The sequence below is a fragment of the Neophocaena asiaeorientalis genome, unplaced genomic scaffold, assembly GCF_003031525.2.
Source record: "Neophocaena asiaeorientalis asiaeorientalis breed wild unplaced genomic scaffold, Neophocaena_asiaeorientalis_V1.1 scaffold440, whole genome shotgun sequence".
Classification (NCBI taxonomy): Eukaryota; Metazoa; Chordata; class Mammalia; order Artiodactyla; family Phocoenidae; genus Neophocaena; species Neophocaena asiaeorientalis.
The window spans coordinates 209,825-228,455 of record NW_020174554.1 but is presented as its reverse complement, the minus strand read 5'-3'; the positions used below and the strand labels follow the sequence as shown (position 1 = coordinate 228,455).

The 18,631-nt window shown below is 39.2% G+C and overlaps 1 protein-coding gene across 1 annotated transcript in view; it reads right to left on the bottom strand.

Moving 5' to 3' along the window:
- Window positions 1–15,802: 15,802 nt before the first annotated feature.
- RGS7 (regulator of G protein signaling 7) overlaps window positions 15,803–18,631 on the bottom strand; it is a 176,707-nt gene continuing 173,878 nt past the window's right edge. The window contains exon 14 of the mRNA XM_024757460.1: window positions 15,803–16,499. Within this exon, the coding sequence (XP_024613228.1) occupies window positions 16,449–16,499 (51 nt within the window). The 3' untranslated portion in view covers window positions 15,803–16,448. The remainder of the gene's footprint in view (window positions 16,500–18,631) is intronic.

Sequence of the window (18,631 nt, the reverse complement as noted above, 5' to 3'; positions counted from 1 at the left end):
TTTTGCGGTACGTGGGCCTCTCACTGTTGTGGCCTCTCCCGTTGCGGAGCACAGGCTCCGGACGTGCAGGCTCAGCGGCCATGGCTCACGGGCCCAGCCGCTCCGCGGCACGTGGGATCCTCCCGGACCGGGGCACGAACCCGTGTCCCCTGCATCGGCAGGCGGACTCTCAACCACTGCGCCACCAGGGAAGCCCTGTAATTTTCTTTTTTGGTGATATATTTGTCTGGTTTTCATATCAGGGTGATGGTGGCCTTGTAGAACGAATTTGGGACAGTTCATCCCTCTGCAATTTTTTGGGAAGAGTTTGAGAAGGATAATTATTAGCTCTTTTCTAAATGTTTGATAGAATTCACCTGTGAAGCCATCTGGTCCTGGACTTTTGATTGTTGGAAGATTTTTAATTACAGTTTCAATTTCATTATTTATGATTGGTCTGTTTATATTTTCTAATTCTTCTTGGTTCAGTCTTGGAAAGTTGTAACTTTCCAATAATTTGTCCCTTTCTTCCAGGTTGTCCATTTTTTGGCATATAGTTGCTTGTAGTCGTCACTTATGATCCTATGTATTTCTGTGGAGTCAGTTGTAATTTCTCCATTTTCATTCCTAATTTTAGTGATTTGAGTTCTCTGCCTTTTTTTCTTCATGAGTCTCTCTAAAGGTTTATCAGTTTTGTTTATCTTCTCAGAGAACCAGCTTTTAGTTGTATTGATGTTTGCTACTGTTGTTTTCATTTCTATTTCATTTATTTTTGCTATGATCTTTATGATTTCTTTCCTTCTACTAACTTTGGGTTCTGCTTGTTTTTCTCTCTCTAGTTGCTTTACACGTAAGGTTAGATTGTTTATTTGAGATTTTTCTTGTTTCTTGAGGTGAGATTGAATTGCTATAAACTTCCCTCATGGAACTGCTGTTGCTGCATCCCATAGGTTTTGTGTCATTGTGTTTTCATTGTCATTTGTTTCTATGCATTTCTTTTTCCTCTTTGATATCTTCAGTGATCTCTTGTTTATTTAGTGGCACACTGTTCAGCCTCCATGTATTTGTGTTTTTTACAGTTTTTTTCCTGTAATTGATTTCTAATCTCATAACATTGTGGTGAGAAAAGATGCTTGATATGATTTCAATTTTCTTTAATTTTCTGAGGCTTTATTTGTGACCCAAGATGTGATTTGCCCTGGAGAATGTTCTGTGTGCACTTGAGAAGAAAGTGTATTCTGCCACTTTCAGGTGGAAGGTCCTATAAATATCAGTTAAATACATCTGGTTTATTGTGTCATTTAAAGATTGTGTTTATTTATTTTCTGCTTGGATGATCTATTGGTGTAAGTGTGGTGTTAAAGTCCCCCACTATTACTGTGTTACTGTCAATTTCCCCTTTCATGGTTGTTAGCATTTGTCTTATGTATTGAGGTGCTCCTATGTTGGATGCATAAATATTTATAATTGTATATCTTCTTCTTGGATTGATCCCTTGATCATTATGTAGTGTCCTTCTTTGTCTCTTGTAACAGTCTTTATTTTAAAGTCTCTTTTATCTGATACAAGTATTGCTACTTCAGCTTTCTTTTGATTTCTGTTCGCATGGAATATCTTTTTCCATCCCTTCACTTTCAGTCTGTATGTATCCCTAGGTCTGAAGTGGGTCTCTTGTAAGTGGGTCTCTTGTAGACAGCACATATATGGGTCTTGTTTTTGTATCCATTCAGCCAGTCTGTGTCATTTGGTTGGAACATTTAATCCATTTACATTCAAGGTAATTATCAATATGTATGTTCCTATTACCATTTTCTTAATTGTTTTGGGTTTGTGGGTCTTTTTCTTCTGTTGTGTTTCCTGCCTAGAGAAGTTCCTTTAGCATTTGTTGTAAAGTTGGTTTGGTGGTCCTGAATTCTGTTAGCTTTTGCTTGTCTATAAAGCTTTTGATTTCTCTGTTAAATATGAATGAGATCCTTGCTGGGTAATCTTGGTTGTAGTTTTTTCCCTTTCATCACTTTAAGTATGTCCTGCAAGAGGAATCAGCTTCCCTTGTATGTTATTTTTTGTTTTTCCCTTGCTGCTTTTATTTTTTTTCTCTGAACTTAATTTTTGTTAGTTTGATTAATATGTGTCTTGGTGTGTTTCTCCTAGGGTTTACCCTGTATGGGACTTTCTGTGCTTCCTGGGCTTGGGTGGCTATTTCCTGTCCCATGTTAGGGAAGTTTTTGACTCTAATCTCTTTGAATATATTCTCATACCCTTTCTTTTTCTCATCTTCTTCTGGGACCCCTATAATTCAAATGTTGGTGCATTTAGTGTTGTCCCAGAGGTCTCTGAAATTGTCTTCAATTCTTTTCATTCTTCTTTCTTTATTCTGCTCCTTGACAGTTATTTCCACCATTCTGTCTAGCTCACTTATTCATTCTTCTGCCTCAGTTATTTCTGTTATTGATTCCTTCTAGTGTATTATTCATTCCAGTTATTGTGTAGTTCATCTCTGTTTGTTTGTTCTTTACTTCTTCGAGATCTTTGTTAAACATTTCTTGTAATTTTGTAATCCATGTCTCCATTCTATTTCCAAGATTTTGGATCATCTTTACTATCATTACTCTTAGTTCCTTTTTAGGTAGATTGCCTATTTCCTCTTCATTTATTTGGTCTTGTAGGTCTTTACCCCATATCCCTTCCCTCTTGCGCCTCCCTTCCACACTCCCTATCATACCCCTTTAGGTGGTCACAAAGCACCAAACTGATTTCTCTGTGCTATGCAGCTGCTTCCCACTAGCTATCTATTTTACATTTAGTAGTGTATATATGTCAGTGTTATTCTCTCACTTTGTCCCAGCTTACCCTTCCCCCTCCCCGTCTCCTCAAGTCCATTCTCTACATCTGCGTCTTTATTCTTGTCCTGCCCTTACTTCATCAGAACCATATATTTTTAGATTCCATATATATGTGTTAGCATACAGTTGTGTTCCTATCTTCCTGTCTGGCCTGAGGCTTCTAGCACTGGAGTTTGTAGGCTATTAGGTAGAGCTGGTTCTTGGTGCTGAGATGAGCACCTCTGGGAGACCTCACACTGATGAATATTCCCTGGTGTCTGAGGTTCTCTGTTAGTCCAGTGGTTCGGTCTTGGATCTCCCATCAAAGGAACTCAGGCCCGACATCTGGTTCATGAACCAAAATCCCACAAGCTGCATGGGGTGGCAAAAAAACAAAAAAGAAAGAAAAAGAAAAAAAGGAGCAGGACAATAAGATAGAGTAAAAAGTAAAATAAGATTAGAAAACTAACAGATATATTAGAAAAAATAAAATATATAAGTGAAACTATAACTGTAAGGTATAACAGAACCACAATAGCAAAAAAGAGGAAAAAAAAAAACTGGAAAAGGCCTTGGCTATAGGAGGTGGGGCTTAGGCAGGGACATGGTTTAGGTGGGGTCCAGGACCTAGGCTTAGGACCCATGCAGCTGGAAAGGGCCCACAGTCGGGGGCGGGCAGCAGGGGACTTAGGCTCAGTGCAGCTGGTGGGGCCCAGGATTGCCTGTGGCCTCAGAGGGTGGAGGACCAGGCCCGGGACCCCAGCAGGCTCCCCAGGGCCTGAGTTGTCAGGAGAAATATTAGGGGCGTTCCCCCTGAACCCCTGATCCTGGAGGGTCCTTCCCTGTTCACCTCTCCTCTTCTTCCCCCCCACTAGGCCCCTAGGACCCATATGGACAGAGGGGGTCCCAGAAGGCAGGGGACAAGGCCCGGAAGCCCAGCAGGCTTCCTGGGGCTTGAGCAGGTGGGAAACTAGCCACATCTCCCCTGATATGCCGATCCTGGAGTCTCCTCCCGCCACTGTCTGCCTCTCCTCCTCCTCCCCTCTCCTCCCTCCTTCCCATGCCTTTAGTACCCATGTGTCTGGAGGGGGCCTTGGAGGGTGGAGGCCCCAGCCTGGGACTCACCATGCTTCCCAGAGTCTGAGTAGGTGGTGGAAACCCCAGTCACACCTTCCCTTATCCTCTGGGCTCAGAGGGTCCCCCCCTCTGTCTGTCTCTCCTACTCTTCCCCCTCCTCCCGCCCTCCTATGCCCCTATGACCTATGCAGCCAGAGGGGGCCTTGGAGGGCAGAAGACCAGGCCTGGGAGCCCAGCAGGCTGCCTGGGGCCCAGGTGGGCAGGGGAAATGGTAGGCACATTCCCCCTGATCCTCTGATCCCAGAGGGCCCCTCCCCATCCACTTCTCCTCTTCTCCCCCTCATCCCTCCCTCCTACACCCCTAGGACCCACACGACCAGAGGAGGCCTTGGAAGGTGGAGGATCTGGTCTGGAAGTCCAACAGGCTTCCCAGGGCTCAAGTGGGTGGGGGAAATGCCAGCTGCACTTCCCCTGATCTTCTGGTCCTGGAAGGTCACCCTGTCTGCCTCTCCTCCTCTTCCTCTCTCTTTCCTATTCCCCTAGGACCCATGCAGCCATAGGGGCCCTCAGAGGGCAGAGGACCAGCCCTGGGAGCCCAGCAGGCTCTCCAGGGCTGAGTGGGCAGGGGAAACACTAGGCACGCTCCCCCCTGATCCTCTGATCCTGGAGGGCCCTTCCTCATCCACGTCTCCTCTTCTTGCCCCCCTTCCCTCCTAAGCCCCTAGGACCAATGTGGTCAAAGTGGGTCTTGGAAGGCCAAGGATCCAGCCTGGGACCCCAGCAGGCTCCTCAGGGCCAAGTGGGGAGGGGAAACACTAGTCGTGTTCCCCCTTGATCCTCTAAGCTCCCGAGGGTCCCTCCAGGTGTGGAAACCCCTCCACTCTCCCAGCCACCCCTTAGGGGCACTGGTCCTGTCTGGCCTCCACTTCTCTTCCCCGCTCACTCCCCCCCATGTCCTACCTGGTTGCTTGGGGGTTCCTCCCATCTCCTTGGGTGTCGAGGTCCCCCACCAGCATCTGGTAGGTACCCTAGTCATGGGGAGACATGAACTCCGTGTCCTCCCACTCCACCATCTTGACACCCCCCAAATCCTTAGTGTGTATTTCCTGCAAACAAGGACATTCTTCTATATATCAACAATCCAACTATCAACATTAGGAAATTATCACTGACTTATTACTGCAGTCTATTCAACTCAAGCTTTGCCAATTGCCCATAAATATGCTTTATAGCAAAAGGATCCAGTCCAGAGCCATGCATTGCATTTAGTTGCTATGTTGCTTTAGTCTTCTTCCATTTGGAATACTTCCTCAGTCCCACCTTGACTTTTTTTTTTTTTGCGGTACGCGGGCCTCTCACTATTGTGGCTTCTCCCATTGCGGAGCACAGGCCCCGGACGCACAGGCTCAGCGGCCAGGGCTCACGGGCCCAGCCGCTCTGCGGCATGTGGGATCTTCCCAGACTGGGGCATGAACCCGTGTCCCCTGCATCGGCAGGCGGACTCCCAACCACTGCGCCACCAGGGAAGCCCCCACCTTGACTTATTTTTTGATGCTGACAGTTTTGAACATTGTCAGTAATTTGCAGAGTGTTCCTCAATTTGAGTTTGATGTTTCCACATGATTAAAGTTGTGCATCTTTGGCAGGAATATCACTGAAATGATGCTTATTCTTCTCATTGCATCCTTGAAAGTGGGTGCTAAATTTGGATTTGTCCCGTTACTGGAACTTGATTAACGTGGTGCCTTCCAGGCTTCTCCCTTGTAAAGTTACTCATTCCTCTTTCGTAATTGATATGATTTATGGGGAGCTACTCTGAAACTATGTAAATACCCCATCCTAATCAAATATTCAGTTCATTCATTCATTCATTTGTATTAATAATTCAGATTCAGTGATTACTATTTTATTCACTAGATTATTATTTAATTAGATAATCTGTTCATTTCATTACTTATTTTGATACTCAAACTGGCCAGTGAGAGCTCCTTCAAGTTGACTTCTATGTCCTTTAGACATTTCCCCATCAGTCTCTGTGTACTTCCTTAGTTTCGGGTGTTTTATCCAGACATTTTATCCTCATATATTGCCATCCCTGCCCCAGTCCTGGAATTTTCTGTTTTCTCCAAGAAGCTATAGTTCCTTTTTCCCAGGAGCATCACTTAGAAGCTGTGATCTGGGAGCTTGGATTGCTTCTAGTCATTGAGATGCAGCTGCTCCTAGGCTCTCTCAGTGGACATAGGGAATTTGTTTGACCTATGTGTATGTATGTACACATTACATCTATTTATTTAACCTATGTGTATGTATGTATGTGCACATTATATCTATATCCATTGCTATATAATGAAAACAAGTTCACAGTGGCATCTCTAATGCTAATCAAACATCTTAGGGTTCTTTCTAGTTGTTTCCCTTTTCATATTTCTAAACCCCTTCTTCAACAGTTAGAAGGCTGGCTGCCATTATTCCTCTCTTGACTGCCATTGCCTTTTTCCTCCTTACCTCCTCTCCCATACTTGGTACTGTGTAAGAATGCCTTCTTTGCCTCTTTTGGGCTCCAACATTGCACCTACCTCTCCCCATTCCAATTGAATGCCCTATTCATCCTCCTTGGGCTGAGTCACTCCCCGCATGGTAGCTCTCTTCTATCCTTTTGGGCTCTGACATGCTGTACCAGTCCACTCACCATGTGGACTATAATATGCTTAAGCCTCTGGATCCTGTGCTGAGCCTTCCTTCTAGATAGACACATTCTCAACTTTTTCTGGCTCTGACATCTTGTGCTGGCCTCCTGTGAACATCCTCCTTACCCTGCTCAGGTTCCAATGCCCTGCTCTTAGCTGCTGCTGCCGCTGCCCTCTCTATGCAAGGATTCCTTCCTCAGCATATGGCAGATCTAACATCCCATGCTGCTGGGCCAACTACCCTCTACCCCCCAGGTGGATGCCCTCTGGCCTCCTGTGGGCCCCACCCACTCTGGATGTCCCCCTATACAGAGGTCCTCTTCCCTCTTCTCAATCTCCAAAAACCTATACCCTCAGGTCTGGGGATGCCCCCCTCACTTTGCTTGGTTTCTGATACCCTGGTTGTCCCTGGGCTGTTGCTTTGTGTGCTTTCCTTATGAACACTCTCTTCACCCTGCCCAGTCTTTCATAGGCCATATTAGGTTGCCTTCCCTGTGAGGACCACCTCATCTCCCTGCTTGGTCTCTGTCTCCTTATGTTGAGCCTCTATGACTCTCCCCAAGCACCCACATTGCATAGCCACTCACCTTGCTAAGCCCCACCTAATGATGTGGGCTGTGAATAGTTGGAGAAGGAAAGGAAAAAGAAGAGGGAGAAGAAAAGAATATTGAAGACGTTAATTTGAATATTATTAATTTTGCTACATCTTTTATTTTCATGGTTAATCTGGAGATCTTACCATTTTATTAATTTTTTTTTTAGAGTGAGTAACAGCTTTAGTTTCTTGATCAGATAGATCTATTTTCCCAGTATTATTTAGATTTCCTTTTTAATTCAAGAATATTGTAGTTTGCTTTTTATATTCTACTTGTATTAAAGAAAGTTTATCATTTTATTGTTGATTTCTATTTTTATTATATCTTAGCAAATAATACAAATCATTTATTGAGCCTATTTCAATAATTTATTGAGCCTATTTTGCACATAATATCTGGTCAGTATTTCTAAATGTTTTGAAAGTATTGGAAAACCAAGTCAGTACCCTCTCTGTTGTGTGTGTTTGTCTGTGTGTGCAAATGCATGTGTGTTAGTTATATTACTCAAATATTCTATATCTTTAAAAACTGTTACACTTAGTTTTTGCAAGCAGTATTTTAGTTTCCCACTATGATTATGTATTTGTCCAATTTGGCAGTTTTGTTTAAATTTTGAGGCTGTATTATTAGGTGAATGTAGGTTTATGATTGTTTTAAATTCTTTATGGATTATTGATTATTTATCCATATGAATGTGCTTCTTGATTTCAGTTAATGCTTTTCACATTGAATTGTTTTTTTGGATATATATTCTCAAAAATTTTATGTTCCATTTTTTGGGGTAGTATTTTTTTCACTGACACATAATTGACATAATATATTAGTTTCAGATGTACAACATAGTGATTTGATATTTTTATACATTAGTTATCACCACAAAAAGTCTAGTAATCATACAAAGTTATTAAAATATTATTGACTATATTCCCTATGCTACACATTACATCCCCATGACATATATTTTACAATTGGAAGTTTGCAACTCTTAAAGCCCTTCACCTATTTTAACCATCCCTCCTTGAAGGGGACCATACTCCTCCCCTCTGGTAAACACTAGTTTGTTCTCTGTATCTATTGGTCTGTTTCTGTTTTGTTTGTTCATTTGTTTTTTAGATTTCACACATATAAGTGAAATCACATGGTATTTGTCTTTCTCTGACTTACTGCACTTAGTATAATATCCTTTAGATCTATCTATGTTGTCACAGATGGCAATATTTAATTATTTGTATCGCTGAGTAATATTCCATTATAGATATATACCACGTCTTCTCTATCCACTCATATATTGATAGGTTGCTTCCATTTCTTGGCTATTTTAAATAATGCTGCAATAAACATTGGGGTGCATATATCTTTTCAAATTAGTGTTTTCATTTTCTTCAGGTAAATACCCAGTGTGGAACTGCTGGATCATATAGTAGTTCTATTATTAATTTTTTGAGGAAACTCCATACTATTTTTCATAGTGGCTGTAACAATTCCTGCAGCAGTGCACAGGGGTTCCCTTTTCTCTACATCCTTGTCAACACTTGATATTTGTTATCTTTTTGATATAGCCTGACAGATGTGAGGTGATATCTCACTGTGGTTTTAATTTGCATTTCCCTGGTGATTAGAGATGTTGAGTATCTTTTCATGTGCCTGTTGGCCGTCTCTATGTCTTCTTTGGAAAAATATCTATTCAGGTTCTCTATTTTTAAAAGATCAGGTTTTTTTGGTTTTTGCTTTGTTTTTGCTTTTTTGATACAGTTGTGTGAGCTGTTTAAATGTTTTGGATATTAACCCATTATTTGTCATACCATTTGCAAATAGTTTCTGTATATATCTATTAATTCTATCTGATCTAACATGTTGTTTAAGGCCAATATTTCCTTATTGACTTTCTGTCTGGATGATCTGTCCCTTGATGTAAGTGGGTGTTAGTCCCCTCCTATTTTATATTGCTGTCAATTTCTCCCTTTATGTCTGTTTATATTTACTTTATATATTTATATGTTTCTATTGTTGGGTGCTAAATATTTATGAATGTTATGTCCTCTTCTTGCATATGTAATGGCCAACTTTTTCTTTTGTTAGAGTTTTTATTTTAAAGTCTATTTTGTCTAATATACACATTGCTACCCTTGCTTTCTGTTCCCATTTGCATATAATATCTTTTTTCCATCCCTTTACTTTCAGTCTGTGTGTCTTTAGATATGTCTTTTTATTGGAGCATTTAGTCCATTCACATTTAGAGCAATTATTAGTAAGTATGTACTTATTGCCATTTTGTTACTTGTTTTCTGTTTTTTTTTTTTTTTTGTAGTTCTTTTCTGTTCCTTTCTTCTTTTCTTGAACCCTTCTCTTGTGGTTTGATGATTTTCTTTAGTGCTATGCTTGAGTGCTTTCTTCTTTGTTCCTGTATCTAATGTAGGTTTTTGGTTTGTGATTACCATAAGGTTCATATATATTGTCCTATATGTATAGTGGCTTATTTAAAGCTGATAGTTGCTTAGGTTCAAGCACACTTTAAAAGCACTACATTTTTAATCCCTTACTGTCTACATTTTATGTTTTTGATGTCATATTTTGCATTTAAAAATTTTGTGTATCCCTTACCTACTTTTTGTAGCTATAGTTATTTTTGCCTTTTAGCCTTCATACTAGCCTTTAAAGTGGCTTATCGACTGCCTTTACCAATGAGACTTTTCTCCTATATATTTTCTTATCTCTAGTCATGGCTTTTTCTTTTCTCCTTAGAGAAGACACTTTAACTTTTATTATAAGGCTGGTTTAGTGGTGATGAAGTCTTTTAGCTTTTGCTTGTCTGAGAAACTATCTCTCCTTCAATTCTGAATGATAACCTTACTGGGTATTCTTGGGTGTAAGTTTTTTATTTTTCGTACTTTAAATATATCATGCCACTCTCTTCTGGCCTGCAAAGTTTCTGCTGAAAACTTAGCTGATAGTCTTATGGAGGTTTCCTTGTATGTGACTAATTGTTTTTCTCTTGCTTCCTTTAAGATTTTCTCTTTATCTTTCACTTTTTCCATTTTAATTATGATATGTCTTTGTGTGGATCTCTTTGGATTCATCTTGTGTGGGACTCTCTGTGTTTCCTGGACCTAGATATGTTTCCTTTTCCAGGTTGGGGAATTTTTCAGCTATTATTTCTTCAAATATTTTTTCTGCCCCCTTTTATCTCTCTTCTCCTTCTGGGACTGCTATAATGCAAATGTTAGTATGTTTAATGTTGTCTTAAAGATTCCTTAAACTGTTTTCATTTTTTAAATTTGTTTTTCTTTTTGCTGTTCTGATTTCATGATTTCCACTATTCTGTCCTCCAGATCACTGGTTTTCTGCTGTATCATCTAATCCACTGTTTATTCCCTCTAGTATATTTTTCATCTTAGTTCTTGTGTTCTTCAGCTCTGATTGTTCTTCTCATATTTTCTCTTTGTTGACGTTCTCACTCTCACTGTGATTCTGCATTCTTTTCCTGAGTTCAGTGAGCATCTTCATGACTATTACTTTTCACTCTTTATGTTGTAAATTGCTTATTTTGTTTCATTAAGTTTTTTTTTTTTTTCCCCTGGGGTTTTATCTTGTTCTTTTGTTTGGAACATATTCCTCTGGATCTCCTGTGTAGACTTCATGTACTGAGTGGCTTTGGCAGGCCATCTGCAGCTGAAGTGGGCATGGGCCAGGGGGGTGGAGGCACTGGGGCATGCCATGCAGGAGCTGCCTTGGCAGACAACTGGAGCAGGCATAGGCCAGGGGGGTTCCTGGGGCTTCACCAAGACCACTTTGGTGGGACAGCTGGAGCTGGAGTGCATACAGTCAGGGGAACCTGAGATGCAGTGCACCAGCACTGCCTTGGGGGGATGGCTTGAGATAGTGTGGACTGGGGTCTGGGGCACACTGAGCTCCTTGGCAGGCTGACTTAGAGCCCTGGATCACATTCCCACCTGTGATATCAAGGTGAAAAGGGAATACAAAAAATCTTGCTGTCTTGCACCTCTGACCTTGGAGAGAGTTTCAGCAGTGTCCTTCCCGTGTGGCAGAAGTTCTAGGGTTGGTAAATGAATTTCCCTCACATATAGTCTAGGTGCCCTTTAAACCAGTGTTTCTTCGTTGTGCCCCAGGGCAAGCAAGTCTATGCGCTTGCCCTTCAGTGATATGCTTCCCTATTGCATGTCACAGTGTTGGGGGTGGGGTTCCTGTCAATACTGTGTTAGGAGGTTTGAAATGGAAGTAGACTTGTTCATGCTTCAGAGGCAACATTAGGCCTCTAACTGATTAGTGACCTTGCCTGGACTCCGTGCCTGCTTGTGAGCTGCCGCCAGCAAGTCTGGAGGTACTTAAGATAAAGAAGGGGGACTTCCCTGGTGGTGCAGTGGTTGGGAATCTGCCTGCCAATGCAGGAGACATGGGTTCAATCCCTTGTTTGGGAATATCCCACATGCCTCAGAGCAACTGAGCCCATGTGCCTCAACTACTGAGCCTGCGTGCCACAACTACTGAAGCCCGCATGTCTAGAGCCCGTGCTCTGCAACAAGAGAAGCCACCACAATGAGAAGCACACACTCTGCAATGAATAGTAGCCCCCACTCTCCACAACTAGAGAAAGCCCACACAGCAATGAAGACCCAAAGCAGCCAAAAATAAATAAATTAAAAAAAAAAAAAAAGATGGGAGTGGATCATGGAATTTCTTGAGCCTTGGGGACCTGGCAAGTTTCCGGGGGTCTAGAACTTCTTATAATACACAAAATGAGATAAACAGCATTGCTGAAGAAACTCAGAGCTGCATATTTGCATGCAAACTGATGATATCACTTTGCAGCCTGGTATTATAAGCGGGACTCCTCTAAACTGCAATTTGAAGTCTCACCTGCAGAGTGGACATACTGCCTGGGACTTTGCCCAGTTGGGACTCCAGATTACTGTTTTTGGGACTTCCCAGCTCTGTTGGAGTCTGGGTGTAGGTATTGGCCCAATTTGGTGGTATACATGCTTTTACTTTTCTTTCCCTTTTTATTTCTGTTTCTTTATTTTTAATGATTTTCTATTAAAATTAAGTTGAAATTGTCATTTGTGTGACGAGTGGTGTCTTCTTGTAAACGAATCCTTCGAACCTAAAACAAAAGTAAAACTTTTGGCAAAACATACTGTGTCTCCATTTCTCTTACCCATCTCTATGGGTACACCCCTCCTACAAACGTCTCTATCATTTTTGTTGTACAGATGCTGTTCAATTAGCTGTCAGTTCTTCTTTAGGAGAAATTTATTTACATGCAGATGTTGATATGTTGCATCCATGAGAAAAGGTGAGTTCAGAATCTTCCCACACTGCCACCTTGGATTAGAACTTTGGGTAGTATTGTTTTAGGTGTCTCTTATAAACTATGCCCAGATGCACTTTTAGTCTAATCTGAGAATTTCTAAAAGATGATTTTAAATCATCTCCTGCATTTTAATTACTAAAATATTTGAATTTATTTCTTCCACGTTAATTTGTGTTTGCCATTTAATATGCTCTTACTTCCCTTCCCCTTTCATATTTCCAACTGTATAGATCTAGTATTCTTTTTTCATTTCCCTATCATATATTTTAGAAGTGGTATTTTTCATTTCAATATTCATATTGTATATTGTATAAGTACATAGTTAAAATTTTAAATGTATTTTTTTCTAGCTAAATATAAAGCTATTCTGTACTTCAGTTCTCAAAAATAAGACAAAGTTAAAATATTTTGTTTCCTTCTACTCCCTTCTACTTTTCAACTTCCAAGTTTACTTCTTGATAGAGAATGGTCTCTATCAAGAGAAAAAAAAGAAGTGTGAAGAATATATGCAAAAAAGAAGAATTAATGGTAAGCAAAGAAATTATTAAAAATTAGTTAACTAAATGTGTATTTTCTATAAAATAATAATAACAAAACTGAATATTTTAGTTACTAAATACCCACTTCCCTGTGTTATCCCAGGAGACCTCTGGAAATTTAGAGTGTGAGAGAGGGAGAAGTTTTTATTCTTGTACTTTGGGGCCAAAGATTCCTTTGAATACCCTGAACTGGGAAAGTTGGGTAATTTCATCTCTGCTACATTATAATAGCCATCAACCACCTCTAGCTCATACTGGCTAGGTTCCCGCAAAAGTTTCTTTTCTATACACAGGTGAGGCCATTGATGGTCTCTGAAAAGTCCCATTTCTATATTGCAGAGCTATAATTTCCAGAATCCACTTGTTCAAGACATAGTCTCCTTGACTTATCAATTTCAGTTTTTGGTCACCCATTTGGTCCTAATTCTTCATTGACTTTATCTGGTTGGTTCTCAACCCACCATCACACCTCACTGTTCTCTATACTTTTCCCTTGGTCTCTGGTATCCTGATTCAGCACTTGGCTTTGGTCTCCTGTCCAGCTAGGAGAGATAGTCACGGGGAATAGTATAACCATGGAATATTTCAATGTGCTCTTTCAAGTATGTATCTAAGAACACAAAAATCATATGTGAGATGATCAGTGCATGTAGCTGGACTAAATTCATGCTAGTAGCCAAGACTTGCCTTTCCCCATAGACCAAAATTATTAATAAACCATCGTATATCTACAAAGAGAATTGAGAACTTTACTCCTAAGTCGCAAGATCAACTCACACACTTGCAATAATGAAGAGGGAAGGTTTCTGCCTTCATTTATTTTCCTGGCATCTGACAGGAGATGGCTTAGTTAAGGTTGCTGACTACTTTTATATTACTCTGATTCAAGCAGAAATTCCTTTGGAGATCCACCAAAAACATTACTGTAACATACACAGCAAAGGAAAGAAGCAGTTGATGCGATTTAGAGGCTATATTACATAGTTTTGCGGTGTAAGTGTAGGAACTCTGGGTCACTGCTTTGGTGAATAACTTTTTAAATTGCTTTAAGGTAGAAAAAGACTTCTTAGAAACCATTTTATTCATTAGAAACTAGAGAGATTTTTATTCTATGCCTTATAGATAAAATTGTCCCAAGGTGGGGTGGGAGACAGTTGCCCTATGCTTGAGTTAGGTGCAAGGAATTCCATAACTTTTCCAAGTGCTTTTCCTGAAATACCACTGTTTTGTATTCTGAGTCTTGTCTAAACCACATTAAAATGAGTCATTAGGCCACTTAAAACTTTTATCTACTTGAACCTAGAAATTTTACTGGGAGCTCCTGACTTAGGGATACTTGCCTGAGGGTTTCACTTCTTTGCCCTCTATTGTCATTCATATGCCTTTCATTTCTGTATAAATCCAATTCTATGATTTGGAATTAGTAAGAATGGTTTTTGAAAAATAGTTTCCAAAATGACCAATCATATTTGTGCAAGGCTTATTGTTTATGCATCATGTTCTTCTAAAAGGGTTACTGTTTTCTTTCAAACAATGTTTCCTTTAGATAGGGTTTCAATTTAGCTTCAGTGCTCAAAGTTGTCCTGACTTAAGTGATTTTAAGGGAGAACATCTATAAACTTAGGTTTATTTGCATTTTATGTATTGTTCTTAAAAAGCCATATGGGCATATAATTAAATCTTTCTTAAATTATTCACAGTGTTCAGATTATAGCCTACATATAAGTCTCTTCCATCTTGCGGCAGTTTATAAAGTAGCCAACAAGCTCCACTATTGATTTTGCATCAATATTGGTAAACTTTTTTGGAATTTAAATTTACTCATAGTAATTAATAGCCATTAATAACTCGATCTATTTTTCTTTTTTAAATAACCAGATTCTGCAATCCTTTGGTGGATGCAAAAGCAAACAGATTAGGCCTGTCTCTTGGCTGGGTGACCTTCTGTGTCACTGATCCAACCCTTAAAGGCAGTCAGATTTCTTACCTGGGGTCCTTGGATGAATTTCAGAGGGTATTCTATGAATGTCTTAAAATTCAGTGCAAATATTTCCTATGTGAGAGTGTGTATGGATTTTCACTTAACTTTTACCAAAAGAATTTGTGTGGTATAGTGGATCAGCGTAGTACAGTGGGCTCTAGAGTCCTTCATCTGGATTTGTATCCCAACCCACCACTAGGCTGTGTGACTCTGAACAAGTTACTTAACCTTTCTCTGCTTCAATATTCTCAAAATTGCAGAAATAATCTTATAGGCCTGCTGTGTGGATTAAATGTGAGGATTTTATGGGCATGTGAAGCCCATAATACAGTGGTAGGTACTTAGTAAGCACTCCCTAAATGTTAGTAATTACCATCATGTTCTCAAAGGAATTTGTAACCACCAGAGTTAAAAGCCACCAATCTAGGCAGTTTAGAGTTATACTTAAAGAAAAGAATCTGTTCCTGAGTTGAAAAGTCACACTAAAACATAATTCTAATGAAATATGCATTTGTAAAACATAGCGATGCATATTCATAATTAGAAAGACCTCATAAATAGCTCTGAAAATGTGGAAGGCCAATTTGTGTTGTTTTCCAGGGGAGCAAAAGCATCTCCCTGATCCTGGGTGAGCTCCCAGATGAATCACTTTCATTCTGCTCCTGGCTGCTGCACCATCCAAGCTTGTCTTGAAACCCTGAAATGAACTTCCAGGGTGAGAGCTTACATTGTGACTACATTTGTTGATGCTTTCTCAGCATTTTCATTTTCAATTAGCACAGAAGTCAAAAGTTACAAAAGCAACGAGATTATGCATCTTTTAATGAAAGATAAAACAACAATATAAACATTCACAAATTTACAGAGAAGGGATCAACTTTAATACATTTCGAGTAAAAGGTGTTTCATTTAAATATGGTATAAAAATAAATGCGAGAAACATTAACCAAGAATATACAGACAACAGACAAAGACATAAGCTTGTTTCTGACTGTGATATATTGGTGAAATGAAACTTTCTGTGCTAATTTATTTAATAAATGTGAAGCTGTATGTATACTTATTGATATATGCATTTTTTCCTTTTACAATTCTTCCAGTTTGTGACTGAATTTTTAGTGAACTGTGTGTCTAGAAGAAGCTTTAAGATAGAGAGAAAGGGGGGAAAAAGATTTACTTCACTTGAATTGTTAAAAAAGGAAAAGACACAGATCCAGCTTAGTACAAGGAGGAAGTTAGCAGACATTTTGAAATGGAGGCATCGAGATGGTAGAGTCCCTTGGAGATGGCAGTGCCTTAATGTACACAAAGAAAGAACAATTCAGGTCCTTTGCTCATGCAACATCTTGGTCTAATGTCCTCTGCTGCAGGTAACAACAAAGAACTACAAAGTATATGCAATGACTCCAGTTCACTTTCATGCTACAAGATGATCCTTTTAATAAGACTGAACGAGGCTTGTTAACCTCTTTGACGTGAGAGATTTCCCCTGAGAAAAAAATATAAACAAGAAAAAAAAAACAATATGATCACTGAAAACCTGCTTATGAGTAGCATCTATTTATTGCAGCTGATTTTGTGCAAGGGTCAAAATGGAACCCTTTAGGTGCATCTTAGTTCAAACTTCATGACCAAGTTCCCTCCCTCCCTCCACCGACACATCAAACAAAATGATCCTCCGTTCTTCCATCTTCCCACCCCTCCCACCCACTTCCTCCCCACTGCAAACAGACTGATGGGTTCACAGCACAAATCAGCAAATCATAAAACATGTCCAAAATGTTCCACTGAGGCTTAGCGATGATGCAACACCTAGGTTTGCAACTGGTTATAAACATGTTACAACAAACCTTAGGAAGCTGCTCTGCAATGTGAATGCATTCTTGTTCCACTGCTGAAATTAGTGTTGCATTTATAAATATCTAGGTATGCAGAGGGTATGATTTAATTAAATAAAATGATTTTTGAGGGTGAGATTGCTGGAAATTCAAGATTGAGTCTATCCCCTAACCTATATGGTAATGGAAAAACAAACAACCAGTGCCAATTATACATCTAAAGATAAAAGTCTATTTGTTCTGTACTTCAAACTGTGGACACCTTCCTTTTCCACTTGATTTCTTCCAACCCTAATCCCAGAGAAATCCCATATATTCTGATTCTACATTTTATGTTAATACCTACTATACATATTCACTTTTTGAAAACCTTGATAATCAAAACTGTCCCTGTAAATTACAAATACTCTAGAGAGGTAAGAAATTTTAAATTTCTGATCAGAATAGCAGATCATTAATTGGTTATTTCTGTTTTATCCCTCATTGTATGTTCTAGTATAAAAATAGGTGGAATTTGTACTTCTCAGAGGATAAAATAATAATGGAAAAATCAAAAGATGTTTTAAGAAATATAATATTTAGTAATAACCTAGTCATAGCAATAGTCTTGATTTACCACCTAATGTGGCTCAGAGTTTGATAAATGGGTGGTATGGTTTGGGGAGAGGAATCAGCATTCATGACCATATTTTGGGAAAAGAATGATATATTTAAGAAATTGTTAATAATTCCAAAATCAAGCTTTCCTTACATACTGTACAGTAACTGACAAGGCCTTTTTGTATACTTGAACAGCAGTGATGAAAACGAAGCATCATTCTCTTTTAATTGGAGAAAGGGTTCAAAACTTAGTTTTTAGCAACTGATAGTAAAAGATCCAAAGTTTAGAAAAGATCTTTCCCACTTAGCTATGCTCTAATCACTCTATGGGAAGAAAAATATGAAAGAAAACAAAGATTTTTAATAGTACACCCTACTTTACATTGGCCTTATAAACAAAATATGCTTTGTTTCTTCTTGCCACCACTTCTGTGCCTGTTTCCTCATTCATTCAATGGGGATAATAGTAGTACCTATTTTTAAAGCTTGTTGTGAAGAATAACACAAGTAAATTACTTAAAACTGTTCTCAGAACATTCTGTGTACTCAGTTTATGTTACCTTTTACCTTATTATATTATTACTATTATTATTATTCTTTCTCATTAGGACACTGAGCCCCAAAGTCACAGTTCTGACTCTGAGAAGAGCAGAAAATTTCTCATGCATTGGAAGCTGAAATTATACTACTTTTAACACTCCAAACCTGAGCAATAGGTTAATCAAATAATGTTGGAATAGAAAAACTACTTTTCTATACTTGAAGACTATATTATTTCATATATTTACTACTGTTTTATGTTATTAACATGTGTGCATATATATTCATTCTGAGGCTAACGTATTTTTACAAAGTGCTTACTGTTTCTAGTGCCATTTGTGAGATGGCGAGAACCATATACTGGTTGAAGCATAAGAGTGAATTCTTATACAGTTGAGGAGGAGGATAAAGATGTTAATATAAAACTATTTATTTTAAAACTACAGATTAATGTAATTTGGTTCAAACTATTGAGAAGATGAATAGCATAGTTACATTGAAATAGGAAGCCATTTGCAACTCAGAGTCATTTTTCATTTGGATGGGTGGAAACTGTGTCATCTTTGTAAATGTAACAAATAGTAACATTGTTCTCTTTCTACTTTTTCCCCCCAAATATCCTTGAAGCTATTAGTATTTGTCC